Here is a 27,605-nt window from a genome sequence, read left to right as displayed (position 1 = left end):
TTATTACGACAAAAGGCGTTCGACTTATGCAAATGTGTTTCAAACGGTGACTCGATCGCCTATTCGCCGCAATATCATTTCGGATCGTGTCAATCAGTTGGGAATACCGAATCGTATTCTTGAATAATTCAGGATCGATTATCATAATAATCGATGAAAACGTTTGCAAGAGTTATTCGTGATCCAATTCAGAGATTCCCAACGAGAGACAAAATTTTGTTCGTTTTTTTCGCTATACATATGTATACTTTCGAATTATTTACAGACTCTTTAGGTACATCAGCGTAAAAAAAAAACGATTTACATGATTCACAGCGAGATACAGGGAGAAATGGGAATCCCGTGTCGGGGGCGTGGATCATCTTTTCTTTTTCGGTCAGATCCTTTGAGAAGAATCTTTAAATTCGCGTTGCTTCTCTCCCGAACTCCCAACCATACACGATAGGTTTGAAAATCGCATAAATCTATTTGTTTCTTCGATGAACAACATTTTAAAACAGAAAATAATAATATTATGCCTCGTCTGTGATATAGCTACCTAGTGGCGACATCTGTAGGCTAAAAAGTCACGTTTACTGAGCGTTGTAATCCCAAAAAGACGTCTAACAACAAATTTTTTGTATTTCTGGTATGAATAAATGAATTAGACTCTGTTTATGCAAAAATTAAACAAATTTTTTCAGTACTTATTTACATAGAGATACTTAAATGACGACTTTTAATCCACGATAAATAGTACTCCAGCTTCTTGCAATACAAAAGTAGAGCCTTCTTTGACAGATTTATATTATCCATGTTGTACCTTTGCGCAAACTTTTTTGAGAATTCTTTATTTACAGCTTCGTTTTTATGCTTGGATATTTCTACTTTTGCTGCTGTAAACAGTCTGTGCAATTCCGAAAGCGCAATAGCGATGTAAAAATATTTATTTCCTTCTTCCGGTCCTTGCATTATCAACTCTGCAGCTTCCTTGAACGCTGATAACGTTAATTCGTCTTGAGGCAACCAATTACACTTGGCAATGTTGTGAGCAACAGAACCTATTGCTGATAGATCATTTTCATACACTTTGTTTTGTTTCATATTATTAGAGAGGTCCAGAAAGACGACTGTAGCTTCTATTGGACAGTTTAAATAATCACCATTATAGTAATTTGCTATGTACGCGTACGCGTAAATTACGTTTGTTAAATTAAAACAAACGCTTGGAGAGGCTTTCTGTAAAAGATAAATACGTTCACTGTTTATAACAAAATTATTATTTCAAAGGAATTATTTTAATGTACCTGTAACTCATTGAATATTGGAACATCTATTAAGGAAGGATATTCTCTTGTTTGTTCAGAATCTTGTTGATTCAACTCTTGTACAAGTTTTCTTTTCATGTGATAAGTCCACCATGGGACCCATTGAGGTAGCAGCTTCTCTATTTCACCATTCTTTATTAATGCTTCAAATTCTTGTTTCTCAGCATCTGTTAATGTGGACCACACCTCATCTGGGTTATCCAAATTCACATTTTGTAACCGTTTTTCTAAATCTGGTACCTGAAACATACATTGATAGTTAGAAAAAAAGCAACAAGTTTAAAAAAACAAAGACAAGTTTCTTTACATCATCCTCATCATCAGAATCTAACTGTTCTTCTAGTTCTTCTTCATATTCTTTGTCACTTGTATCATCAGTTTCTAAATCAGTATCCTTCAGAGTTTGTTCATGTACCCTTTTAAGGATTTCAATCATTTTTTTCATATCTTCTGGATCGTTTTCGTATGATCCTAACTCCTCCTGTACACATTGCCTGTAGAAACTCTCTGAACATTCTAGATGAGTCTCTGATTTATAGCAATCAATATTGCAATATGCTATGCCACATCGTGGGCAAGTGTATGTTCTGGGACGAGTGTTGCATCTATAATCAAAAACAAAATATAATTAATAATCAAAATTACACGCCTGACCGTTGTTTGTAAACAGATTTTGAGGTTATTGACGCAATACGTACAATTTGCACAGATTATTTGTATTCATCGTGCTAGTTCCTGGACTGTCCATGTTTTTACTGAAAGTCTGTTTAGAGTTTTAAACAATCACGAAATATAAAACTATGTTTATGACCAAATAAACGTAGATATTGGGAATAAATGTGGCAGTGTCCGAAAGCAGAAGTTGGCGGTGCCTTGTAACGATAGCAATAGAAACTATTTCTGGACAAGTTTAGACATTTTGCCGTTGAGAACAAAGCTTTTATAAATAAATTAAGTTAACGAATAACATATTTTATATTAATAATATTACTTCGAAATATTTTTCGATCGTATATGCTTCAGGCGCTATCCAGCGTCGAAGACAACGAACTATTTCTCGACAAACTTGGACGTTTTGCCGTAGATGGCAGTGCAATCGTCCGTATTATAGAGCATTATTTTTTTTTTTAAATAAGGTTTAGATAAATAAAAATAAGTTGGGGGTGTCTTGTAACGACGGCAATAAAAACTCAGACAATGTACAAATGAAATACTAGGCTTTGAATGTTCGAGTTTCATATATAAAATCATTTATTTATATATTTGTTACAAAACAGCCTTTCAATTAACAGTATAACTTAAGTTTAATTTAAGTATCTTCTACCAAAGTTCCATTTTTTAGTTTTTTATATTTAAATTCAGGTTCCTTTCGCTTGCTCTTCCAAGCTTTAGTATCTGTCTTTGATAAAATCCATTTGGGATCTACAGCAACTTCCTTACATTTTACTAAATTCTTTTTATCATCTATTGTTGCTGGAATTTTTCTCTTTTTTTGTGGTTTCTCAACTTCTTCCTTTTCTGTTAGAAATTCCACTGAAGAGCTAAGCAGCTTTATACCAATACTGTTGTCTGTGCTTTCTTTGTCATCTGTAGAAGAAGTACTTTTCTTCTTTTTGTCCTTTAATTTAATAGATCTGAGAAAATCGTATTATTACATAAAACATCAACTTTAACACTGAGATAATGTTATCTCCAATTTATATACTTCTCTATTACTTCATCCAGTTTTCTCGCTACATAATTCTGAAATGATGGACTTGCTCCAAAGTTTTCAAAGTGATCTTCCTGATCCAAGTTTTTCCTTAATGATTTGATACTTGTTGAATTTTCAATGCGTACTGAAAAAGAAGAGTACATAAAATGGACGGTTCGTTGTTTTTTAATTATTCAAAAGTTGTATACAAACTTGAGGAAACCAAACGAAAGTGAGGTTATGATACTTACTGTCCTCGTTGGTCTTTTCAGAGATTTTTGTATTTTCAGATTTTGTCGTAGACAAATAAGTATTTTTGAAAAAGTGATGATCCGTCGCTTCCCTTAATGCATCCTTTGATACTTCATCTTCCGAACTCGTTGAATCTTCATTGTTTACGTTTAACATCGTTATATCGTATCGCGAACGATACGAGTACTAGCGAGTCAGCAATCGATAATCGAATTTAAATTTTTTTCAAAAACGCGTCTCTAACAAATTTTCGATAATGTTTTCATCAACAATTGTATCATAATTTGCAATGTATCAGGTATTCAATATACTAAAGTATAGAGACGAGTGTAAAAATTAATTTAAATTTAATTAACTCATTGCCGAAATTTGTTTATTAGTTAATAGTTATAAATTTTGTACAGAATGTGAGTATTTGAAATGTGTGTAAAGATGTTCATATATTGTACAATTATTTATTAGCAATAAATTTTGATAATAATTAAAAACACAAGAGTATTTTATCAAAAATGACATTGGAGGGGCTGATATAGAAGTTTCCTTCAATGTTAAAAGTATACACAAATAAATTGAACGACTATGTTTCGATCTAAATTCCAAGCCAACAGAAACAGAATAAATATTAGCGTTCTCTTCTTTCTCGAATTCGAAATGAGAATGTAGACATCGAACAGCAGGATAAGAAACAGAGTGTAAAAAAATCATAACAAAGAGATGATAAAGAGTCCTTTGATATAATAATTATAAATGAACAAAATATAGATTCATACATACAGACCATCGCAAGAGTATTAGCGATCTTAAATTTTTAGTTGTATCCCGTACAGTGTTATAATCAGATTTCATTCATAAATTCATTTTTGATCGAATGCTGTTTGCATTGCTGTAAGATGTGCTTGATACCACACATATAAAAACCAACGATCGAGTCTTTGTTTTTTTTTTTTTTTTTGTAACCGAACGGTCGTTGTCGAAAGGAAGTGCAAAATATAAAGATGAAGATGACGATATGAAGAAGAGAATGAGTATGGAGTACTTGGAAGTGTGTCTTAAACATAAACAATGATATATTTTAAAATATTATAATTATTCTCTGTCCGAGAAGAAAACACTTCGACTAAATTATGTCAACGTGTTAACGATAGATTAACAAGAATTACAGGCGCAAATTATTTCAATCGTTTCTGACCTATTCGATGCTGGCTCGAAAGGAACAATAGTAGAGACGTGTGGTCTAGAAACTAAATGGACGGGCGAAGTTGAATATTGCCAACGATGTTTATGTACACGATAATGATCGTTCTCTCGTCCCCTAATAATTTCAATTCTTAATCTAAATACATTTAATAATATATTCTCACTTTGCATCATCGTCTCTTACTTTTTTTTCCTTTTATTTTAGTGCGCTTCTGAGAGGTTTCATGTACACTGTTTCATATTTTCTTTTTTGTTTTAATTAATCATTATAACCACTTGCTGCTTGCTTTTTAAACAATGCGTTTAAATGTATAAAATATACATGGAGCAAAGTTCGCGGGTACATTTTATACAGATATACGGTATTTAAACATAAGGGTATATGTGTATGTATATCTTTCATTTTTTTCCATCGCTACTAATGTATCTTTGATGTATGCATTGGCTTTTGGCTCGTTTTCGTCAATATTTTCATTTTGTTTTGTATATGACATTGCGTGTACTTATTATACTTATTATATTTACCGTTCCGCGTCACGTACCACAATGTACAGTAATGTATTTTTTTTTTTTTCTGCTAAGGCATTTGTTATGGCAAGTATATTTTAAAAGTGCTGATGTCTAAACGCGCGTGAATACTTATTTTGTTTTTTTCCATTTTTGTACAGTTTATAAAAGTATATTGGCCAGTTATGTAACTTCTAATTAGCCAGCTACGTGTCAAATCACTTAAAAAATGATTCGCTCGTTAGAAAAAGAACTAATCCGCAAACGTTTTTGTTCTCTTTTTTCACGTTTAAATTCAATTTGGCGCCGTATAATCCGCGGCCACTAAATCTGTTTACTCTCTATTTTGCATGCAACTTTTTACTTATGCTCATTATTCGGTTATCTGTTTTTTTTTTTTCTTTTTTTTTTTTTACGCTTTTATACCGTTTAATAAAATATATTTAACCGCAGGCTAGAGAACCGGAAACAAGAAGAAGTATACGTATGTGTCTCAAGAAGTATGTATTCCATTGTTTGGATTCTGTCGTTATTTCCTTTTTTTTTTTTTTTCGCCGTTTTTTATTTCTCGTTTTCTTTTGTTCAAGTGGGGCGCCCGACTTTTTTTGCAATTGATTGATGACCGTTACGAAAAAATTGTCCACATTGTGTTTTCGTTCTTTCCGCGTTTGTATAATCCCGACGTAACGAATGGAGAACTTTCATTGCGACTTAGTTTACACCGTGCCCGTTCTCGATACGCGGGCTAAAGTGGCGGCGCTCCAGGCGTTCGATTCGATTCGATTCGATTCGCGTTCGAGTGTATCGAGTTTATAAAATGTACGAACGAGATGCAAACAAAGTAACCGTGCGACTTATATTTTATTTTAATTTGTTCAAACTATATATATATATATATATATACCATGAGTTTCATTTGTGAAACGTAATTATCAACTTGATACACTCTATTTACACCACAATTTCGTTACGATAGTCGGAGTGGTCGGTACGCGCGCGTATCAAACGCTCGGTGTAAACTAGCTCTGTGTGTGTATATCGAGTTGCAGATGGCGGTAGTTTCGATTAAACCCCTCGTCTGAACTAACGTTCCGACTTATTATGAATTATTATTTTGCTCGAGCCACGAGCTGGCCTAAACGAAGTGCATCTTTGTACACACGCGCGCATATACACTTACATGTACGTGAATACACGTGTATGTTTTTTTTTTTCTTTCTTTTTTTTTGTTTTTGCAACGGCTATCGCCCAAGCGCGTTGGAATCACTCTGCGAACAATAGTGTAGCGCTTAACAAAGATCGGTGTCGGTAAAATAATTCGAATAACTCTCTAGCCACTATCTTTCGATCGCCGGTCGACGATGCTAATGTTAGTTTTATACCTACAGAATAATAGTCTAGTTCTTATTACGTTACTTCGATACAATGTAACTTCGCTAAAAGCTCGTCTGAACGTGTAATATCGAATTGTCGATTGCTTGTCGCGATTGAGAGGCGAACCGAGGATTGCAATACTGAAAGAAACCATTTTGCCCCGCGACTAGAGAGTCGTTTACGTAGTCTCGCGTACAGAGCTTCCTGGGAGTTATCGATCGAAAATTGTTCATCGCGTTGGAACCGAAAAATCTCGCCGTCGGAACGAATTTGGTTGCGGGATCGCAGAAAATTCGTTCTGACGTTGTCCGCCAGTAGTGCAGTACCACACCACTGAAAACATTACCGCACAACGGATTTACAATTAAAACGAAAGTACATCGTAATCGTAATCGCAATCGTCGCTTTTCATCGAACGCTTTTGCACGCTGTTTCGTTTATTATCCTCTTCCTCGTTTCTTTCTTTTTTTTTTATGAAATTTTTGTTCTTTTCAACGATAACTCGACTATTCTTCCCAGAGCGATAAGAATACTCGATCGATGGTTTAACCTCTGCACACTCGATCGGCGGCCATTTTGAACCGTACGCGAACGAAATTAACCGCGGGAAACGAAAGCGCGCGCGCGCGCCCACTGAGTGCGAAAAGTTAAACACCGATGTAGAACTCAATAATTGAACGATAGTTATAATTGCTTCACTTCATTTTTTTTTTTCTTTTTTTTTTATCTGGTTCATTATTCGCAATTTACAATTATACTGCGTCTCGAAACAAGCATCTATGAGTTATTTTTTTTTTTTTTGTTGCTTCATTTATTTAATTTCCGCTACTAATGCTTGCTTGGGGGCTGCCCTCTCGGTTTTACATCGAATAACAGATTCACCGCTCTTTAAACATTGGTAACAAACTTAGCCAACGATATCTAATAGAAAAACGTCAAGAGATTCGTACCAGCGCTTGTGTTAGCATACATACAGATTCATACGATAAGCGCGATTGCGACAGATACACGCTTATGGTGTGAATTTTGTAGAAAACTCTTTCGTAGAAAATTGACGCTAGGGTAATGTTATTTTCTCTCTCTCTCTCTCTCTCTTTCTCGCTCTCTTTCGCTCTCTCTCTCTCGCTCTCTTATTATTTTTTTTTTTGTCCTTTTTTTAATCTGTTTCTTTACAAGGCGTTTACTATGCAGGTTTCTCGCATGACGAAGATGACTTCTACGTGGTGCCACACTACTGGATCTTCCCGTTAACGGATAAATTCGACATTTTTATACCTTTTTTTTTTTTCTTTTTTACATTAAAAATTAAAAACGTTCCGCTAGAAAACAGTAGTCAGGAGTTTCTACGGTTCAAGATGACGGGAAAGTAGTCGCGGATGAACGGTTTCGCTGATCCCCTGCCCCAAAAAACCCCCTACCAGAGTTACCTGTATGAGATCTACAAGGCAATCGAGGTGTACGTTTTCTGTGTCAACGACCCATTTTAATATCTTCGATTTCGTTGTTTCAATCACTTGGCGGCCCTTAAACGAGTACTACGTGTCGGTAAATCATATTCAATCCCGTTCCGGATCACAGAGCATAGGTCTACTTAGGATCTAGGAGTCGCTGATGCTAAACCAGTCTTGTGTCACCCTGTAGAGATCACCGAGAAACGCTCGTCAGTGTACTGTCTAACGAAGCTTAGCGTTCTACTTGACATTGGACAGTCGCATGTTTCGTTTATCAATCGTTTTTTATCGCGTTTGATCCATTGAAACCGGAAACGGAGGTTAGGTCTACGCTGGTGTCCTCAGCTAATGTTCAGCTCGACTATGCTCGATTATTTAGTTTCTTTTTTTTTTTTCAGTTTTCCTGGGAGAATTTCTTGAAACTCGGAAACCAATGACGTCGAGAATGGGAATTTCGAGAATAACGTGAATTGCGAGATTTAGGGCTGAGAGGTGGGGGGAGGGGAGGGGAGGTAGGGTTAGGTATTAGGTATTAGGTCTTAGGTTGTAGGTCTCCTGCGAGCGAAGGAAGTTTGCCTGGCGATGGGCGTTCTACAATTGCATCTCCTCGAAAAATATTATTTAAAGCCAAAAGCGTATCTAGTTGAAAATTAAAAATTATTCTACGAGTAACTTGAAGCAATCCATCACTTTAAAAAATAACAAATATCCTCCTTTCCGTCTAAACGGTTTCAAATAATATTTCGAGGAGTGTTCGCGCCCATCGCCCGGGGTCCTACCTAGATCGTTGCACAGCTAAATTTCACGCTGCAAACGTGTCCATAGTCGCTCAAAACGAAACATCTGATATGTAAGATCCGAGATACACATTCATGGCGCTACAGTCTTTTGTGTTATACGTGTTCTTATTTATTTTTTTTTTTCTTTTTACGTGGCTCTAAGACAATTCTAGGCGTTTGTGTGTTCCAGCTGCAACCGCGAACTGACGATCTCGCAATTCATCATCAACGAGATTGCACGGAGAAAGAAATATGTATATATATATATACACATATATATATATATATATATGTACAGTGTAACGCGTTTATGCCGTGTTTAATTGAACTCTTTTTGTCATCCCTTGGATTCGTCCCGTAATTCGCTGTTACAAATATACGTACCATTTCCGATTTCCGGACCCCTGATCGTGTATCGTCCCCGTTTCTGCTAAGCCGCGAAACCTAATCCTCAATTGATACAAAAACTATCTCGCCTTTGTATGTGTTTTTTCTGTTTTTTTTTTCACTTTTTTCTTTTTGTATTGTATTTTCCTTAATTACGTCTCACTCTTGTCGCTTAGCGTTAACGTCTGGAATAGCCGCGCGCGCGCGATTTTTAAACACTGTTTTTTTTAGCTTCTTTTACTTTTTGTTTCGATATAATCCTAATGTTCCATTTTCGCGTGTTTCCCCCCCTGTGTCCCCCGTCGGGAACGCCGTGCTCTGCCCGGCGACATATGTACACACTAGGTATATGTACATACAGGTTACAATGCGCAATATTTAACGGCTAGCACGCCCCTTTCGATCGTCAACGTTAGCAGACAGTGGTTAAATAGTCGTCTATTGGTTAGCAGTGATAGTGAAGAGTACAACTTCGTTTCGTTTCTTTCGTTTTCATTACTCCCCCCCTCCCCCTCGCCCGTTACGAATAATCGCCGTCGTTCGGTACCGTATCCCCGTTTCTCGTCTCCCGAAGTAGTAACAATAATCTATTTCTTGTCTGGGTTCTTTTATTTTTTTTTTTTTCTTTTACTTCTTTTTTTTCTTCTTTGTTATTAGTCACGCGTACACCTTAGGCCCGAAACCTCGCTGGCAGATTAGTCCTAGACCGGTTGTTATGTGTATAGATTAATCTATAAAAACGTCGGTCATTGCGGTCTACGAGTATTCTACCATTATCTCTGGTGATGCTTTATTCGACCCACAGTACGCAATCATCCTCTCGTCGCTATTACAATATTATCATTTATTTAGTATTATATAGTTAGGATGACGTGAGGAGATGTAAAATAATGACAGAAAACTCTCTCTCTCTCTCGCTCTCTCTCTCTCTCTCTCTCTCTCTCTCTCTCTTTCTTTCTCTCTTACATGAAAAATAGGTACTTCTGTTTTCCTCGCATGTGTGTAGGTGTATGTTTACATATGTATATGTATGAAACGCATGTATAATATTCCTATTCTCTTACATGGGTATTTTTTTTTTTATATATATATATATATATATGTATATATGTATATATGTATATATGTACATGTATGCATAATCACATATGCACAAAGGTGTACACGTTCAACTAGGAAACGAATGGCACGTTTCTTTCACCCGCCATATATGTCAGTGAAAAGTGTCAGAGTGTACGTCAAAGTAACAAGCAACACTGCTATTAAATTAGACTCTTATAGCAATTGTTTTGAAGAAGAGTATTATTGTTAACAGACGCGACCTACGCTCTGCCGAGTTAACGCTTGGAACAGTGGCTCTTGAATTTTCAAACAAAATGGAGCACGAAACGTTTCTAGGAACGTTCGTTTCCTTTTACGAGCGAACAAGAGCGAGGCTCCATGTCTTTTTTTTTTATTAAAATAGGAAGTTACGGAACTCCATTTACGAAGCAAAAGGTAGATCGCTTAGAAATGTTCGTGAAACACGTTCCTGTGGGATTTAAAACTGACTGAAATTCAAGAGCCACTGATCCAGAGAATATCCCCTCAGAACCGGGTTTCCCCCTTTCGTCGTGAGTATAGAAATATCAGAAAATTCAACAGCCGTCGTAAACTTTCAAAGACACAAATAATATCACCGCTAAAATATACACCAACAGCTACGAAAATGATACAGTAACGCTAGGTGAATGGAATCGTTTTGGTCAATTGACTTCGAATTGTTCATTAATTGCCGCGAAAGCGTCGTGTCGACGTGAACTCATTAGAAGAAGCTCTGGGAATCGTCGCGCGAAACTGTCCACAAGTATTGGCGTTTTTGTCGGCGTTTAACCCTTTTTTTTTTTTTTCTCGCGTTACGGTTAAAACGTTACATAATATCTTGCACCAGTGTATTGACCACTATTACGCGCAGCGTATCTGTTTTTGCCATTTACGTCTTAACAACTGCCTAGTTTATGCGGTAGTGGATGTAATAATCATTGCAATGATAATCGTAACAATAATAATAATTTATTACATAATATTTATACCTTTTGTTGTTGTTGTTTGTTTGTTTTTTTTTTTCTCTTTATAGTACATCGCGTCACTTCGCCTGAATAAAAAGGTACTTCCCCTCGCGTTCCACTTAATAGTTTTCATTCATTGACGTTTTAGTCGTGGCAGCCCAAAGGACTCTCAACAAGTTAACACGGTCTTTGGGCTTTTATAATATTATTTTCTTTTTTTTTTTTTTCTCGTAGAACGACTTCGATCATCCCCCCTAAATTAGATTTTTTTTTTCGTACCTTTTACACCACCTGTTCCCGTGGCTTGGATCTCGTTCGCGTCTCAGGACGGTCTTCCTAAACTCCGGATTATTATAATAGAACTTGTATACACAGCTCGGCCTTACAGTGTTATATCACTACGCTTTTTTTCGAAGCGGCTCAAGAAGTATTAGAAAATAAAACTGGATCTATTTTATAACGAAGCGAGTTCCGAACGCAGGCTTCCCTCTGTTAATCACGAAATTAGGTTAGATTTCCCGCGGTGAAATGAGAAACTCTCCTCTTCTTGTGCGTTCCCTTATCCCCCTCCCCCACCCATTCCAGGGATCATTCTTCGCTGGTCCGATCGTCACTTCGGAGCCATTGCACGTTGGTTCGTTCGCCTCCATCTTGCCCCCCTCCCCCCCTGATCACTCGTACGGGAACTATTTACGATACGAAGCTAAATTTAAAACACGTTAACAAAATTAATAACTGGAATATTCTCGTCTTACGAGTACGTTCTTCTCTATGTTAGTTGTTTTAAATAAAAAACGAAACAAAAGTGAATCCTAATTGTTCGTATAGGTTATAATCGTTTCTCCATTTTCTTTTCCCCCCCTTCCCCCTTGTTCTCCTTCCGTTGTGGAGCGGGAAATGTCGACTTGCAAAACTAATTGTTCTTTTTTTTTTCTTTCCCCCTCTCCTTCACCGTAAAGTGCGAAACGTCGATTTGCAAAATCACAGAGAATTACGCATCATTACACTGTTGTTTTAGGATTTATACCTAGTCCACGACGGACTACACATACGCTCTATAAATTTTCTAGGCCTGCTCTTCGTCGTCGTTGAGATCTTCATCTGCTGTCGCGTCTTTCCTTTTGTCGACACTTCGATGAAGAGTCTCGTAGAAATGAAACGGCTCCGTGCCCTCCAATCGGCGACACAGCGTTCGATTCTCGCTCAAAAACTAAAAAAATGTCCCTACAGTTTTCTCCAAACGTTGATTGTTGCACACCCTGCACCGAGAAAGTCACCACGCGTTTAGCCTATCCTCCATCCGAGTATCGGTTCGCTATTTATTGCTGTTCGAGTTCGAATCTTTCACTATGAAATAATAGGTGTCCGAATGAGCCCCCTGGTGCTGTGTCACCATTGGAGGATGGGACACGTCGGTACACGCGGTTTTACGCGCAGATTCTGGACAAACGTTGCCATCAGGTTAATATAAGGCGCTAGAAACCGATCGCTACAGGACTACTGGCATGGCGTATATCTATGTATAGACTGCTTCTAGAGTAGCGTCCAGAATCCAGGCTTAAAACGGCCGCCAACGGTCCTACCGACAGCGGAGACCACTGTCACACATGGAGCCGTTAGTATCTCTCTGTATGCTAGTATAACGAGTGTCGTCATTGATACGAGTCCTTATGAAAAGTGTCGCTTTTGTGGAAGATCTTTCGTCCCTCCCTTGAGAGCTCCTGACTCGCGAAATTGTTCTCAGACTTCGGTCTGGGCAACAGGCAAGCTGGAAGAGCCCTCAGCTCCAAGCTGTGTACCTGGAAACACATTTTCCGTATATAAATAACCCTATGACACTTCCACGTTCGACCACACTTTCTGCTTTCACGAGTCAAGTGATTTTAGCGGGGTTGGCAAGCTTGGGAAGGACTGTCATGGCGGACATTTAATCACTTCTCAGCAATTGATTATTTTTAACAGAGAAGTTCTAAATAAGGTGCAGCTGATTATTATTGATGTTACAAAATGTATTTAGTGGGGTTGGCAAGCTTGGGAAGGACTGTCATGGCGGACATTTAGTCACTTCTCAGCAATTGATTATTTTTAACAGAGAAGTTCTAAATAAAGTGTAGCTGATTATTATTGATGTTACAAAATGTATTTAGTGGGGTTGGCAAGCTTGGGAAGGACTGTCATGGCGGACATTTAGTCACTTCTCAGCAATTGATTATTTTTAACAGAGAAGTTCTAAATAAGGTGTAGCTGATTATTATCGATGTTATAAAATGTATTTACCGATTCTTCACTGGCGCTAGCGTGCGCAGCTTGCTCCGCGAGCGCGTTCACCACTGCGTTTATCGTTTTCGACTCGCTGCCAAGATCCTCCTCGCGATGAGCCACCAGGTTCGGGTTCTTCCCGATTTTGTTCAACCTAAAATGAGAGCACAATTAAGCGTAGGGAATGTTGCATGAAACACAACCAACGATTATTCACATCGATCGACTTACAAACCGTTTAGCAGTACAGGTTTTTCCTAACCAAACTTTTTTACTCCGTCCGCGACTTGCAAACAGATTAGTATTATTTGTTCTAATACCACTTGCACCGCTAAAGGTTTTACAATGTGAGGTACAAGATTGGGTAAAAGAAAGTTAGTAGCTTTGATATGCAGCCTGCAGAATCACGTTTCGATCCCAAGTATCTGCAGTGTAAGTCTTCCAAGGACACGATACAATTCATATTCGATTCTCGATTTAAGCTGAATTACAATTCATGTAGAAACTTCAAAATGACGTACGTTTACACGGGTTATAAACGCTAATATCACATACTTCTACTTAACCCTTTCTTTTTCAATGAGTCTGTATGGCATTACTAATTTTTAGTCTTTTAATTTTAGATATAAATCTCAAAACAATTTAATTATGACATTAATGTCCATTAATTAGTAGCCATTCCAAGTCTGACTAGAATGTCTGACCCAATATGGCTCAGAACTCCTTCCAAGATTATCTCTTTCTCCCTAGATACACTCTTCTGCTACTTATTGATACTTATCACGTTTTATTTTAGAATACTCCAACAATTTCTGTTGGAGAACTATCCCTGAAAGATGATTTTTACCGTACCTTCTTTCCTACCCGTAAGATGCAAACTCAAACTTAAAAAACATCCATGTTGTGTCTCACCACATGCAGTTTGAGTTTCCCCATGTACTTTTATTTATATTTGGTTCTGTGCATTAATTTTGCATGTTATAATTCCTGTTTTCTACTAGCTTACGATCGTATTCTTCAAGTTATTTTTAACTCAAGGTGTGATTTCGTAGTCTTGTTTTGAAGCGGATCACAAGCGGACAAAAGATAGTTGTCCTTACTATTAGCGCCTCCAGCGGATAAAAAATGAAACTATACCTACCCCAGGGGATTCACCGTAGTTGTTACATTGTTTCTCCGGCCAGTGGTTTTAGAGCAACGTGGATAACTATTGTTTTTTATCAGTACGTTGATCGAATGTTCAAATAAAGTACACACTGTGTCAAATTATGCGATTAGTAGATACATTTCAGCAAACGAAAAAGAAAAACTGCAATATTTGATTGTTAAGGTGCCGTGTAAACGTAGTTCGTTCAAAAAACGGTGGCTCCGACGAAGCAACCAAGAAATGTGATTCTGCGAAGGTGCAGCAAAACTTAGAATCCAACTGATTTATAAAGAATGTTATGCAAAATTATGAATACAACATTACTATGTAGTGAATGTGTCGAGAGTGTAAAAAATATTTTGTCGCGATGTCTCATGGTTTCTTAATCAATTAATATCTTTGTAACGCAGATCGTTCGGCCGCGTCGTCGAACAAAAAATTTCGCAACCGAGAAAATATTTTGTCGGAACCCTCTCAACTCATTTCGAACGCGTATCCGGCAGATACAGCGTCCATTGGTCGTTCCAAAGTTAGTGCGCTTTCGTTGTAAAACTTTCTCCCCCAAAAAACAGATTCTGCACTGTCACCGTTTCGATCGAAAAGAGACAAAAATTTCGTTCCTTTTTTTTTGTGTTTTTTTTCACACCGCTGAGTGTCGAGACCAAAAAAGTTTCAATTCTTGTGTTGTGTAAAGTGTATGTAAAACAAGCACATCGAGTCCAAACCAGCGTAATACAGAGAAATTATATTTGATAACATGTTAAAGAGAAGCGACATGATGTTTGGACAACGAGTAAAATGACTGATTTCGATTTGTCGGACAGTACACAATGTTCAACAAAATCAACATGGAGGTGGGAGTGATGATTGACATCTAGTAGCACACCAACTCGATAGAACAAACCTAACCAAAGCTTATACCTCTCGGCGGCAACGCTTTCCATCGTTCTGCGCATTAGCGGATACTGGTCCAACACGGCGTTGAAGTGATCCACCGAGAGGCTGAAGAGATTGCAGTAGGTCTCTGCGCGGACTGACGCCACTCTCCTCGCGTTCGTCAGCAGGCAAATCTCGCCAAAGTATGAACCGTCCGACAGCGAGGTCGCGACTTCGCCGTTCGCCATTACGATATCGACTATGCCTTCTTGTATGAAGTACATTTTCGAGCCGATTGTACCTTCCTTGATGATGATATCACCTGCAACGCGCAATTGCTTCTGATATCACGTCATCGGGACGCAAGAAACACCGGGGCAACACGATACAACTCGTTCGAGAGCAAATGGTCGTCGGGGGGGGGGGGGGCATACGTGTAACGTAACGTTGATATTCCATATTTGCGAGACTACTAGAACGTTCAGAAAGTTCCATGTTGCCTCAATTTAGCTTGTTTCAGAGACTGTTAGGCAGCTCTAATTGTTCATCAGGACTTCTTAACGAGATGTAATTGAAAATTACGTTTTCAAACTGGTAACATCCTCTCACACGGCTTAAGCTAAACCTTAAAGAAGACTAAAGCTTGCACTAAACGGCTTAGACTAAACTTATGAATCTAGGAATCGGTACCTGGCTGGAAGACTTCGTATCTCAGTTTAGTGACGACGTCCGAGACAAAGTTCGAATCGGCGTTGGCAAAGAAGGGTACAGACGCGACCAGCGATCTGCAGTTGTAGTTGATCACATCCTGTAACGAAAGAACGGGTTAAGAAAGCGGAGAAACGTCGCGTCTGGTGGATCAGGGTCTGCTGTTAGGGCGTACTTCTCTTAGTTTCTCCGAGAGCTCTCCAAGAATCAACTCCTCGTCGAAGAATTTGCCCTGGTAGCGGTGCTCGAAGTACTCCGTGATCCTCTGTCTCATTTCTCGTGGTAACTTTCGGTAGGCCATGTACTCCTCTACTTGTTTCACCTGGGTTTACCAAAAACGGTTAATCGATGCTTCCTGTTCGACGTTCAGATTTACAGCAAGGATACTTTTGAGGACATTTTGCTTTGCTTAGGGGCATAGTTCGTTTGCATGATAAGAATAGCTCAGTACCTAAACCTTCTGTGAACCTGTGGCCATATTGAATGGAACTATACCGCTTCAGACTTAATTTCATGAATTATTAACAGTGGTAACAGTTTATTATACTGTTTATGACATGTTGTAGTATATTAGTAAAATAGTTGTTGTCTCTATTACTAGCGCCGCCATTGGAGAAAGTATGCTTCACCATTTCTCCACTAATGGCGCTACTAAACTTAATTCCAACTCCGAGCGAAATACTGACAGTGTCTACAAGAGTACTATATAAGATGTTCAATATTTACTCAATACAAAAGATCGAGCAAACGTATAATAATGCGGCTGACTTTTATGCTTGCAGAGATTCATTTAAATATTTTAAAGAGCCATGAATTAAAAGGGGGAGTTATAACAGAGCCACTGCTGGGAATCCAAGACTTCAAAGGACCGGAGCTTGAACTGAACGAGGAAGATGGACACAAAGAGGAAAGCCGAGGTTCCTTCGCTGGCGGTGTTTGCTTCTTGAATGTTAACTACCTTCTCGCGGTATTGTCTTCTCGAGGAATCGAGAGATTGGATGAGATTCGTCGCGTGTCCAAGGAAAAGTGCGTAACAGGTAGCACCGCTGATCATGCTGAGCATCGTGAGCCACATGTCGGTCAAGGACTGCGGTGGAAACCTTCCGTATCCTATGCAGAGCATGTGCGACATGGCCTTGAAAAGGGCCCATGAATATTGTTCCAGCCAAAATGAGTCCTGGAAAACAACGGTAGTTCTCTGCTAAATCGATTAACTTCGTGAGCTAGTGTAAGAATCAACGATTCAATTAGCCAGTTAGCAACAGTGAAAAGAGTCGCAAGAGACAAGAAAGGGACCTTGGAATCTTTTCGTTCTTTGTTCTTTAGCAGCAAAGAAAGGAAACGGTAATCAAGGAAAGAAGGCACAAAATGGCGGGGAAAACTTATTATCTTCTCTTTCATTACTCAGAAGACAGTGTCTGGAATAAGTTACGAGCTAGATCTAGAAGGGTAGATTGTTTCTTATTATTTAATGCAGTATGGTCAAAGTCGGTTGACTTTCAAGGTGTAAGTTCGATCTGAAAGCCAGGGACCCTTACACCTGGAAGCATCGACCGAATAATGAAGAAGAGTGGCAAGAAGTGGTGTCATAGAAGCGATATACTTACTTGCAACTCGTTAATGGCGACCCACGAGTTACTAGGAAACCCTTGGAGCATAGGAACCAGGAATTGCAGACAGCCACTCCAGTGGCCGATTAGGAGCATCATGCAAATCAGGTTAAAAATCCGCATGAACACCGATGCCATATTCAGGAACTGCCAACAACAACGACACAGGTTTATTCTCGCGTCGATCCCGGTAGCCAAGATGTTGTTCACACTTCAGTTAAAAACTTCTCTCGTTATCCAAAGCTCCGGTTGCGTAGTGTACAGCAAATAAGCGAGTGTTGTACAAAAACGCGTCAAATATTAATTCACTGAATACATTGTCAAAACTATCTTAGTAATTGTTATCCAAAGTCTGAATCAAGGACCAAGTAAACTACCTGACGTTCGAGCGTTCAGACCTGAACGGGGCACATCTTTGACGATGTTAGCAACGATCAGAGAATCCTTTTTATCCGGACGAAGATAGGTCATCGCGTTCTACTTGTTCAGACGTTAACATTCAATTGTACTATCGGTTCGAGACTATCTTCTTGGTCCAGACGAAAGGTGCGTTGATTCTATTCACGCGATAAAATTGTTTCTTCGTCTTGGGCTCTGTTAGTATGCAAAGATGGCGCCCTCAGGTTTGAACGCGAACGATTTTAGTGTAATCTCTCTCCTAAGTAGTCTTCGCTGTTCATACTTCCGGGTTTCAGTTTTCAGTCCAAAAAAAGCATGCTACATTAGAAAATACGCATCACGTGGCACACAAAAGAACAAGTCAATGTAACCTAAAAAACGTTTATAATAATGATTACTCTACGAATGCTCTAAACAGAAGAAACAAAAATAATAAATGTATACAATATATGTATATACGTATATATATTATATATATATATGTATATATATATGTATGTATGTATGTATGTATCAATTTGCACTGCTTGGCCAAGATTCGCAGACCCGCTTATAGGCTGGACCTGTTCAGAACGATTCCTGCGTCCGAATTTTCGGCAAACGCGACGCGTCCAATGATTGCAATCCGATCGATTGCAACGCGATATTGCAAACTGTTCGGCTGAACAGTGCGCCATAAGCACGATTTGGGAATCCAAGTCCTTCACTAAGAAAAGAAGCTGGAGAACGCAGAAGCTACATTGACGAGAACGAGCCATCACTCACGATCGTGACAGACGGATCACTACATTTCAATAATGTCTTCATTTTCACTGCGTCGCAGTACTGTTCATAATTACACGAATTATCGTTAATTTCCATTCTTCGCGCTTGATTGGCTCGACCAGTTTTTTTTTCAACGCCTAGTAATTCTGTTACAGCAGTGTATGTTAATTCAGACGCCTACGCAGAGTCTTGAATTTTTATCGTTTTGATGTATTGTTACGCAATAGACAATCGTGACTTTTTCTCCGAGGAACTGGATCATTACTTGGATCACAGTCAAGTGGCAATTCAAAGCCAAGAACAAAGTTTTTTCGAAGAGTTTAACGAACGTTTATTCAAATAGAAATTATTACGATGCCCAATTTTGCTTAGTCTCGGCGCCATGACAGTTTTTTCCGCGTTGGGTTGGGAAAACAATATGGTGGCGATAACCTCTTAGCGGTCTTAAGTCACCAATTGATTGTGGTCAACTATAGTAGAATATAGAGGTATTCAGATAATTATAAACAGTACTGTATATATTAATGATATTTCCATTCAACTGATCGTTGTAATTCCAAGAGATAATGCTGCATCCGTTAGTTTCACACTGATTCTCGATGTTCAACCTCCGTTCGAATAAACGAGAAAAAAAGGATCGCTTTAAAACGCTGGTTTCGAATTTCAAAAAGCATCGCGATTGATCGCGACGGGCGTTCTTTGATGAACTGGAAAAGAAAAAACTGTCGATTGAATCTGAAAGCGTAATTAATTTTTCAAAGCCTCCTCGAGTGGGTTTTTGTCTGCAACAGGTTTCGAGCTGATTCGCGATTTCCATACTCGTTTGAATAAAAACGAAACATATTCGAACGTTAGATACCGAACTAAAAAAAAGCCTTTTTGAGATCGAACAAAAATTGGGGGAAAAATTTTAAATAATAATTTATCGTTAAAGTGTTCTCTAAATAGCTTCTACCATCGCTCGACCCGAAGCTCTATTTTCATTCGTGCAGTTCGAAATGAGAACAAAAGAGAAAAAAATCATTTTCCAATGATATTAAAATTTTTTAAAGCCTCGACAGGTACGGGTTTGCCTTTCGCGGAAACGTTCGTTCGTTTCCTGGTACGTAAACTAGTTGCTGGTAGAGCCAATTAAACATGTCAACGAGAGATTTATCGGGATCGATTAGACGGCTGATTATAAATTCATTATCGCCGTGTGGAATAAAACGTTCGCCAGTCCAGACGTAAAAACTCCCTTTCTTCCGGTTTCGAGGCGCGAATGACGTCGAAATTTCGACTCGGGAGTATCGTTTATCGAATTATTCATGCAATTCGACCGTACTGGATCTCTTCGTTGCGCGTGATTTGAATTTCAGAAACGCGAAGTCATATCCGGCACGTTTATGCTCCAGCGTACTGGAATCGAAGCGCTTTGAAAATTATTTACGACTTCTGAATCGACTATATCAAACAACGCGTATCTATTTTCATTCCCCAGCTATTTTGCAGCATAAAAAATTATTCGCCGCGTACATAACCTGTAAATCGACGTTGGGTTTGATTAACCTCGTCTCGATATTGAATTTCATTATTAATATACTGAATGGGATTAACATAGACTTCTTTGTCGATTGCAACAGCAGTGCAGGTAAATTTCTTAACTGTATATATTGGCGGCCATATTGCTTGGGTGGCCATATTGGTATTTTAAGTGGCGTGCAATTGTAAGAAGGTAAAGTCACACTTTGAACATGGGTGTACAATTGATATAATATCCATTTGTAAGCCAAAACGAAGTCAAAATTAATCCCATACAAATAAAGAAAATAATACAACGATCATAGGTAGTAATTTCTGCTTGAACACATCCAAAGAAAGAACAGCCTGGCAATTGGCTCGCTCTCTCGGATCGGAATCTCGTCAAGGGTGCTCTCTGCGCTCTCCAATCGATCCAAGGGCTAGAGTCTAAGGATCGGTTGTCAGGGGGTTTCGATGGTATGTGCGTATCGTGGTTATGTACAGCACACGTTTCTCGCGGGGGCGCGCGTTTCCGTTTCCGCTTTTTGGAAACGCGCGCCAAAGGAAGCCCGATCGCGGGAAACGATCTCTGACCCCGATTTTAATCCGCGGCCGATCTCGACAAGTTTTCCAATTTGAACCGCGGCCCGATACTCAGCCAAGGCCATCGACGCCATGCTGTTATCGTTCTTATTGTCGTTCCATTTCCGGGCTGGCGAAACATTACCGCAAACTTGGTCAATCGGTTTCGCGTCTCGGGATTCCACTGAGACGCGCCATCTGCTGGAGTCAAAATCAACCGGATCGCAAGGGGAACCACTGAAGACGCCATATTGGAACTTATAAAGAGCCGTACGCTCGCAATATGGCGCACTTGTTTGCTTACTGAACGCGACAGCATCGATCTTTTTATCGTGAATCTGTGAGAAATGTGGTGTAATATTGTACATGGTCTACATAAGATATTCTGTTTCTTCAAAACGTAGTCAAACTACGTTTAAATAGGAGCAGACGTACTACTATGTTCATTGTTACTGTATGGCTGTAATATTACAATACAAAAAGCTTATTATGTGGGCCACAAAAAACATTCTATTATTTGAAAATTGTAGATACGTCAAAACAAAGGTAAACGTAGTACTACGTTCATTTTTACGACGTTACTAATTTGTAAAAAAGATCGGAGATTCTAGTATTAAGGATTAAATAGACTTCTTATCATTATGGAAGGACGTAGTACTACGTAATGCACACGTACCATGTGTTTTGAACTACGCAATCGATGCTGCCACGTATCATACAATTGTTCCGTTCCATGAAGAACGTATTAGTACGTGATGGAAGCTCCAAAACCCGAATGACTCCAGAGACAGCGTCCCAATACGTTCAGAGATTCGTACAACGACACGTAACGCGTACCAAAACAGGACTCCGCGCGTTCACTGTCCGGTCCCCGATCGGCGTATTCGATAGCACGGCGCTATGACCCTCGGACGGGTCACGGACAGTGAACGTGTCGGCATAACGTTAACCAATTCTTGTTTTTCCGAATATCGGACGACCACGGTGCGTGTTTGTCACTCGTCTCGAAATCAAATGGCGACGATTCGGTCCAGCAGGGGGCGACGCATTCTCCCTGCAGCCCCAATTTTCTCAGTCGTTCGAGAATCGACGTACTTCGAGTGGTTCGAATGGTTCCGCGGCAAAGGGAATCGTCATTCGATTTCGATTTTGGGGGGGTGGAAGAAAAAGCACACATAAGTCCGTCTAACTACTAACGGCCGGTGGAATGATCGCGCGTGTCTCTATTATCGTGATGACCCATGGCTGATAAAGTCGATGTATTGTTTCTGCGCCTACTGGACAGTACGGGTTTGTAAACGGTGGGGGGGGGGGGGGTTTGGTGGTGGGGGGGGCGGGCGATGAAAACTTACTGCTAGACCACAACTAGTTCAATACATTACCTGGCATTAAGAACATAAATAATAATGTTTAAACGAAAAAAAAAACAGAACAAACTAACAAACATCGTCATGCGGTACACATACACGGGCGCGCACGCGCGCTACGTAGAGTTCGATGGTTACACACTGGTTGGTTGCGCGCGTATCAATGGCACGTGATTTCTGTCACGCATGGGAGCGCGCGCATAGTGGATATGCATACGCATGGTTTTGAATCATTCAGAAAAACAAAAGATTTAAAAAGAAAAAAAAGAGAAAAGAAAAACAAGGAAAGATAACGAGACAAACAAAGGAACGATATACATATACATATACATAGAAAACTGAACATCCAACCTTCTGTTCTACAAGAGACAGTCACAAGTCCATTTAAAGACGAAAGCTTTTGTTCGGTAACGATTCTTCACGGTAATAAATGAACAGCTAATGATCCAAAATGGTCGGTACGGGTAACGATATGGCGATACTTTTTTTTTTTTTTTACTATCAAATATCATACACGTGCGCGGTGTATGCATGTGTATACACGACGCTGGACGACGGGGCGCGCATACACGTACAGACACGCGCGCGCAGATGTGTGGCAACAGCGTTACTAAAAAAACAAGAAAAATCAACGGAAAATAATCACACAGAAACGAGAACAAATCGGGGAACAAAACCAAAAAGAAGAAAAAACAACGCAACGTGAACAAACAAGGAAACAAACAGAAAGAAACGAGGCATCGACACTGGTACCGAAAAGGAGCGATCGCCAATCTGGGGGCCGGGAACGTTCCCCCGACGTTCAAGCGACTAAAACGCGCGCAGGGGAGACGGAACGCAAAACAACGTTAAAACGAGACGGAACAAAGTTTGTAAAAAGATAAAAAAAAAAGAAAAAAAAAGAAAACGAAGAAGAACAAAACGACGCGGAACGAGAAAGGAAACACAGAGAATCGAAATGAAAAAAAAAAATAACAGGAGATGGGAAGAGACAGACAGAGAGAGAGATAGAGAGAGATAAGAGAGATATGGAGAGACAGAGAACGTAAAAGAACGCCAGCTGCCAAGTCAAACAATCATCAAGCGGCGAAAAAGCCAGGCTCTAAGCAACGAAGCAAGCCACCTCTTCCTCTCGCTGTATCGTTTATAGTCTTTTTTTTTTTTTTTTTTTTCTTTTTCCCTGCGCCTGCTTGCAGCCACACAGACAGCCAGCCAGTATCACAAAAGGGGTGCATTTTCTTGGCCGAGAAGCAACAGAGGCTCAAGGGGCGTGGAACAAGGAGGCGAGAGAGAGAGGGTGAAAGTCGTTCGCAGAGCAGCGGTAGGGGTAGCGAGCTCTCTACTCTCATACACTGCGCCCTAATTGTTATTCCGTTTCCTTTCTGGTTCGTTTCATTTCCGTTTTCGTTACTCATCTAGGAAAAGAACAGCGATGCGCCTCGTACAAACGGGTGGGGGGAGTCGGTGGGAACTGGGGATCCATTGGGCTGGAGGTCTCACGATGATGGTCGGCGATGGGCTCGACGGGCGTCAAACCGCCCCGAACACGTCAAACGGGACTATCCAATCGCTTTGAATGTCCGTCGAAGTTAAATGCGATAATTCGTAACCTACAGGGTCTAGGAGAAGTCAACACTCGTCTGGCTCTCATCCCCCTTTCACGAGGGAAGCAATCGTTTAGTGGGGTGTGCTGCTAGGGTCAACCTTTTTGGCAAATAGAGAAGAAAGAGGCTCTTTCAGGGGCTCCTCAGGTAATAGGAACAGGGATCTTTTAAAGACGTTGACCAGGTGACGTTTGTGGGTTCTGATAGTCTGCAAATTTGGGGGTCAAGATGTTTGAACCAGGTGGACTCCTCAAAGAACAGTTTCAATAATATTGATTGTGACTCTTAAGGGGCCATTTTGGGGTACCTAATAGTAGGAGGATCCATGGTTGCTAACATTAATAAATAGGGGATGTTAAACAGTATAGTTGGAATCCTCAACAAATAGTTTGAATACTGATCTGTCTTTTATGGAGCCACGTTTGAAGTCTGATTCTGAAACCAAAATGAAGAAAGTCCAATTTTAAGTGTACCCAGTAGTTGACACCTAACCTAAAATTTCAGTACTTAACCTCTCTTCGATTCGGTGATCTCTAAAGTGATCTCTTAAGTGAAATAAGTATGATTAAATATTGCCAAGGAAATCTTGATTAGCCCCATGGCTATTTTACTGCCTTCGTTTTGAGAACATCGCTGCCAGAAACCTAAGTGCCGCCAAGTGTCAACTACTGGAACACGGCCAAACGTCGGGTTCCTTTACCTCACCCCAGTGTTATTGACTTCCAAGCAAAGTCGCCATTTTAGTTCGCTGATTTCAATGGCAAAATTTCTGATCAGAGGACTCACAGTTTCGGTGGTGTTTCTTGGAACAAATTAGCCCTGAAAACAAAATGGAGGAACTCTCGGGCAGTCCGTCTTCCTCCCAAGTTTACCAAAAGGTTGAGACCCGCTAACCCAGACTGAAACATCCAAATCGATCCTCTTTTCCGAAGGACTCCGACGAGACTTTAGGTCCTAGACCCTTGGACAGGGACTCCGTGTGACATCCAAAGCAACTCGTAGCCCCGGGGGGGTTGGGAAAATGGCGGCTGGGTCGAGCAGCCATCGCCAACAGCGGCACAGTGTGCGATTTTGCAACAAAGCGACAGAGAAGGGACGCCCAATCAACGTGCGCTCGTTTCCAAAGGATCGTGCACACCGTCTAGCGATCAAAAAAGCGTTTCAAGAGACAGTGCGTGGACAAGTGGGCTTGGTACAGAGTGCGGGCCGCCTTGTTCTTCCGACTCGACGGTCCCAATGGGTTGCACAGGGCGGATGGGGACCGTTTACGGTCCCGGGGGACACTGTTGGGAAATTCAGGTTGAAAAGAAAAAATCCGCGGAAACGGAACAGAGAACTGGACAGACGGAAAATATAAAATACAGCAAATCAGGCAGAGTAACGTGAGAAACAGACGGAAAGAAAGTGAAAGAGGGGGGAGGGATTCCACGAGTAGACAGCGATTCTACGTGGGGGGACGTCTGTGATCTTGATCGCGATCGATTCTGTCGCGGGTTTTTTCTTTCATTTTTTTTTTTTTATTGGCTCGCGACGCACGGGGGCCGCGGTTATGGTCGTCGATTCCGACGAGTCGACATCGACAATGAAACGACGGATCCCGTCTATCGAAAGAACCGTGGTCTCCGGAGAGAATCAGCTCCGGAGGCTTGCTCGGTCATTTCAGTCACTGGACTTGGCGAACTCTTTTGCCTTTTTACTCTAACGTACGTTAACATGTCACACATAATATATATGTAATATATATATATATATAAACACAATTTGGTACTTTCTCATCGCTAGGCGGGTGCCGATGGTGAATGTATAGAAGCATAGCCTATTGCTGCGGGTAATATGTAATGTATAATGCGGCGGATAGTAGAAGCGAATGTTTGTAATAAACCAACGAGCCAATCAGCGTACAGCTCCTGCGTCCAGCGTCCTCGTGATCGCCGTGCCTGTTTTCTGAGACGTCGACTGAGGGACCATCGAGACTCTTTGCTTATCCGTTTACTTTAGTTTCCGTTTGCTTTTCTTTTCGTTCTCTATTTATTTATTTTACTTTTTCGTTCTATTTATTTCTTTCCTCATCGTCGGCGCTCCTGACGCTCGACCAACATCGAATCTGTTTACTTGATCGCCGTTGCCGCCAGTCGCGAGGACTGGTCTCCGTTCGACGTTCGTCGTCCGTTCTTTGCGCCAGATTATCCGTCGGAGTCTGTTTAATACCGACGTGTCCGGTTCGGGGGGGGAGTGGGGGGGAACGATTTTTACGTGGGGGGTTGGGTCGACAGAGTCGGCGTCCTTCGTTCGGGTCTCATGAAAACGGGACGGAAGTGGTCTCGAGGCGGGTTCGACGGTGACCGTGAACCCCGTGGACGCGAGCTCGCGCGTTCGTTAGGGCGGGTTACCTTAAAAATAAGGTCGCTTTTGCTGAAACCGGACTTCTTTTTATTCATATTGTCAGAACTTAGGCGCCCCCTCCGCTCAGTGCGTTTTTTTTGTAGGTTCTGCAATATCTAGAAACAAAAGAAAGCGGGACATAGCAAGACGTAGTAAGAAAAAGGCCAGGTTATCAAGAGATTCGTATAGAGAGAGAGAGAGAGAGAGAGAGAGAGAGAGAGAGAGAGAGATAGATAGATAGAAAGAGAGAGAGAGAGAAAGAAAGAGATAGAAACAGACAGAATAACGGAAGAAATGAAAATAAAAGTAACAGAGAAAAGGAAGTAAAAGTAAGATCGAAATATTGTGGAGAACGAAAGTACTTTTGGGGGGGGTCTTCGATTGGTCGACAGAGATGTGTTTGTACAGTATAATAAGAGACGAAAAAACAGACAGTGACAAAGAAGGAAGAGAAAACAGAAGGAGTTGGTACGGGTTGTAAGGCGTCAAGGATCAAGTTTCCTTTTTTTATTTTTTTTTTTTATCAATTTTTCAATTGTTTTTTTTTCTGTTGTTGTTGTTTTTTTTTTTCTTTTCGTTCTCCCACCGAGCAGAAAGAGTTCCGGTGCGATACGCTTTAGGGACACACAGGGTATTGAACGGCGAGATCACGGTCTCCGATCGTTCCTAAATGATCTCGACGGATCCCTTTCGCCATTTGCTTTTCGACTGCGAGATATTCGTCCGCCTGCTGAAAGCACAATCGTCACGTGAATGGCCGATCGGGCAACGAACGGCCATTTTCTCTCGTATCGTCCGCCATTTTGGGGGCTACTCGTTCGTTGCGTGTACGCTTATGTGTCCGTGCACCCGACGGGATCGGTTTAACGATCGAGGGACCGATGGGGCCGATTTACTCGATCAGATCCGTCTTCTTCTCGAACGCTGGCTCGGCGCAGTCACGTTGGGGGGTGTTTACATAATCAATAGAAATAAAAGAAGAGAGAAATACAAAATAATGGTAACAGACGTTGGGTGCTTTGGTGTTTTCGTTCGTTCGTTCGTCCATGTATATGTAATATGTGTCGTTTAATCGTTTTTACATTTTTTATTTCGTTGTATTCGCCGGCGATACAGGAGCGTGAGACGCGATGATAGGGGTGGGCGCAAAGTGTGGGTTCAAAGTACGGTGTGTGGAGAACAAATTGTTGCATAAAAAATGACCGTCAACAGCACATAAGGATAAATATAACAATAATAATAATCGTAATAATAAGATCGATAATTAAAATAGTAAGTATAATAAATATAACGGTAATAATAATAATAAATAGAATAAATGTAATAATAATAATAAAAAGTAATAGTAAATGGTTCGTGAGTTAAGAAGTAAGAATCAAGAAGCCATTCTTTAGTATCAAGCTTTCGTTGC

At 40.2% G+C, this 27,605-nt stretch overlaps 3 protein-coding genes across 5 annotated transcripts in view; all 3 read right to left on the bottom strand.

Annotated features, from left to right (window-relative positions):
• Positions 1–690: 690 nt before the first annotated feature.
• Positions 691–2,254, bottom strand: LOC122396574 (zinc finger HIT domain-containing protein 2). Its single transcript, XM_043395110.1, has 4 exons — positions 2,006–2,254; positions 1,615–1,912; positions 1,287–1,547; positions 691–1,218 (listed from the first exon to the last, which is right to left on the bottom strand). The coding sequence occupies exons 1-4, from the start codon at positions 2,053–2,055 to the stop codon at positions 691–693; spliced, it is 1,137 nt and encodes a 378-aa protein (XP_043251045.1). The 5' UTR covers positions 2,056–2,254.
• Positions 2,255–2,596: 342 nt separating this feature from the next.
• On the bottom strand, positions 2,597–3,439 carry LOC122396352 (protein CUSTOS-like). Its single transcript, XM_043394664.1, has 3 exons — positions 3,252–3,439; positions 3,013–3,145; positions 2,597–2,941 (listed from the first exon to the last, which is right to left on the bottom strand). The coding sequence occupies exons 1-3, from the start codon at positions 3,406–3,408 to the stop codon at positions 2,617–2,619; spliced, it is 615 nt and encodes a 204-aa protein (XP_043250599.1). The 5' UTR covers positions 3,409–3,439; the 3' UTR covers positions 2,597–2,616.
• A 1,251-nt stretch (positions 3,440–4,690) lies between these two features.
• Positions 4,691–27,605, bottom strand: part of LOC122396362 (potassium/sodium hyperpolarization-activated cyclic nucleotide-gated channel 2) — a 70,456-nt gene continuing 47,541 nt past the window's right edge. Inside the window, exons 6-13 of one of the 3 annotated variants that reach the window (XM_043394686.1) lie at positions 26,203–26,310; positions 17,593–17,742; positions 16,944–17,162; positions 16,161–16,307; positions 15,968–16,085; positions 15,311–15,599; positions 13,273–13,408; positions 4,691–12,794 (exon numbers count right to left, since the gene is read on the bottom strand). In XM_043394686.1, the coding sequence (XP_043250621.1) occupies positions 12,648–12,794; positions 13,273–13,408; positions 15,311–15,599; positions 15,968–16,085; positions 16,161–16,307; positions 16,944–17,162; positions 17,593–17,742; positions 26,203–26,310 (1,314 nt within the window). In that variant the 3' untranslated portion in view covers positions 4,691–12,647. The remainder of the gene's footprint in view (positions 12,795–13,272; positions 13,409–15,310; positions 15,600–15,967; positions 16,086–16,160; positions 16,308–16,943; positions 17,163–17,592; positions 17,743–26,202; positions 26,311–27,605) is intronic. The other 2 variants (XM_043394687.1, XM_043394688.1) reach the window with 2 other exon arrangements.

Source organism: Colletes gigas, unplaced genomic scaffold, assembly GCF_013123115.1.
Source record: "Colletes gigas isolate AHSC1104 unplaced genomic scaffold, ASM1312311v1 Colletes_gigas_Sc00007, whole genome shotgun sequence".
Lineage (NCBI taxonomy): Eukaryota > Metazoa > Arthropoda > Insecta > Hymenoptera > Colletidae > Colletes > Colletes gigas.
This window is presented reverse-complemented; position numbering and strand designations above follow the sequence as displayed.

Bases quoted from the DNA above. Each gene is read 5' to 3' on its own strand.
- LOC122396574 (XM_043395110.1), bottom strand. From the start codon at position 2,055: ATGGACAGTCCAGGAACTAGCACGATGAATACAAATAATCTGTGCAAA. The intron at 1,548-1,614 runs GTAAAGAAACTT...TGTATGTTTCAG, and splicing joins ATTCTGATGATGAGGATGAT to GTACCAGATTTAGAAAAACG. The intron at 1,219-1,286 runs GTACATTAAAAT...TATCTTTTACAG, and splicing joins CAATATTCAATGAGTTACAG to AAAGCCTCTCCAAGCGTTTG.
- LOC122396352 (XM_043394664.1), bottom strand. From the start codon at position 3,408: ATGTTAAACGTAAACAATGAAGATTCAACGAGTTCGGAAGATGAAGTA. The intron at 3,146-3,251 runs GTAAGTATCATA...CTTCTTTTTCAG, and splicing joins TGAAAAGACCAACGAGGACA to TACGCATTGAAAATTCAACA. The intron at 2,942-3,012 runs GTATATAAATTG...CGATTTTCTCAG, and splicing joins CTGGATGAAGTAATAGAGAA to ATCTATTAAATTAAAGGACA.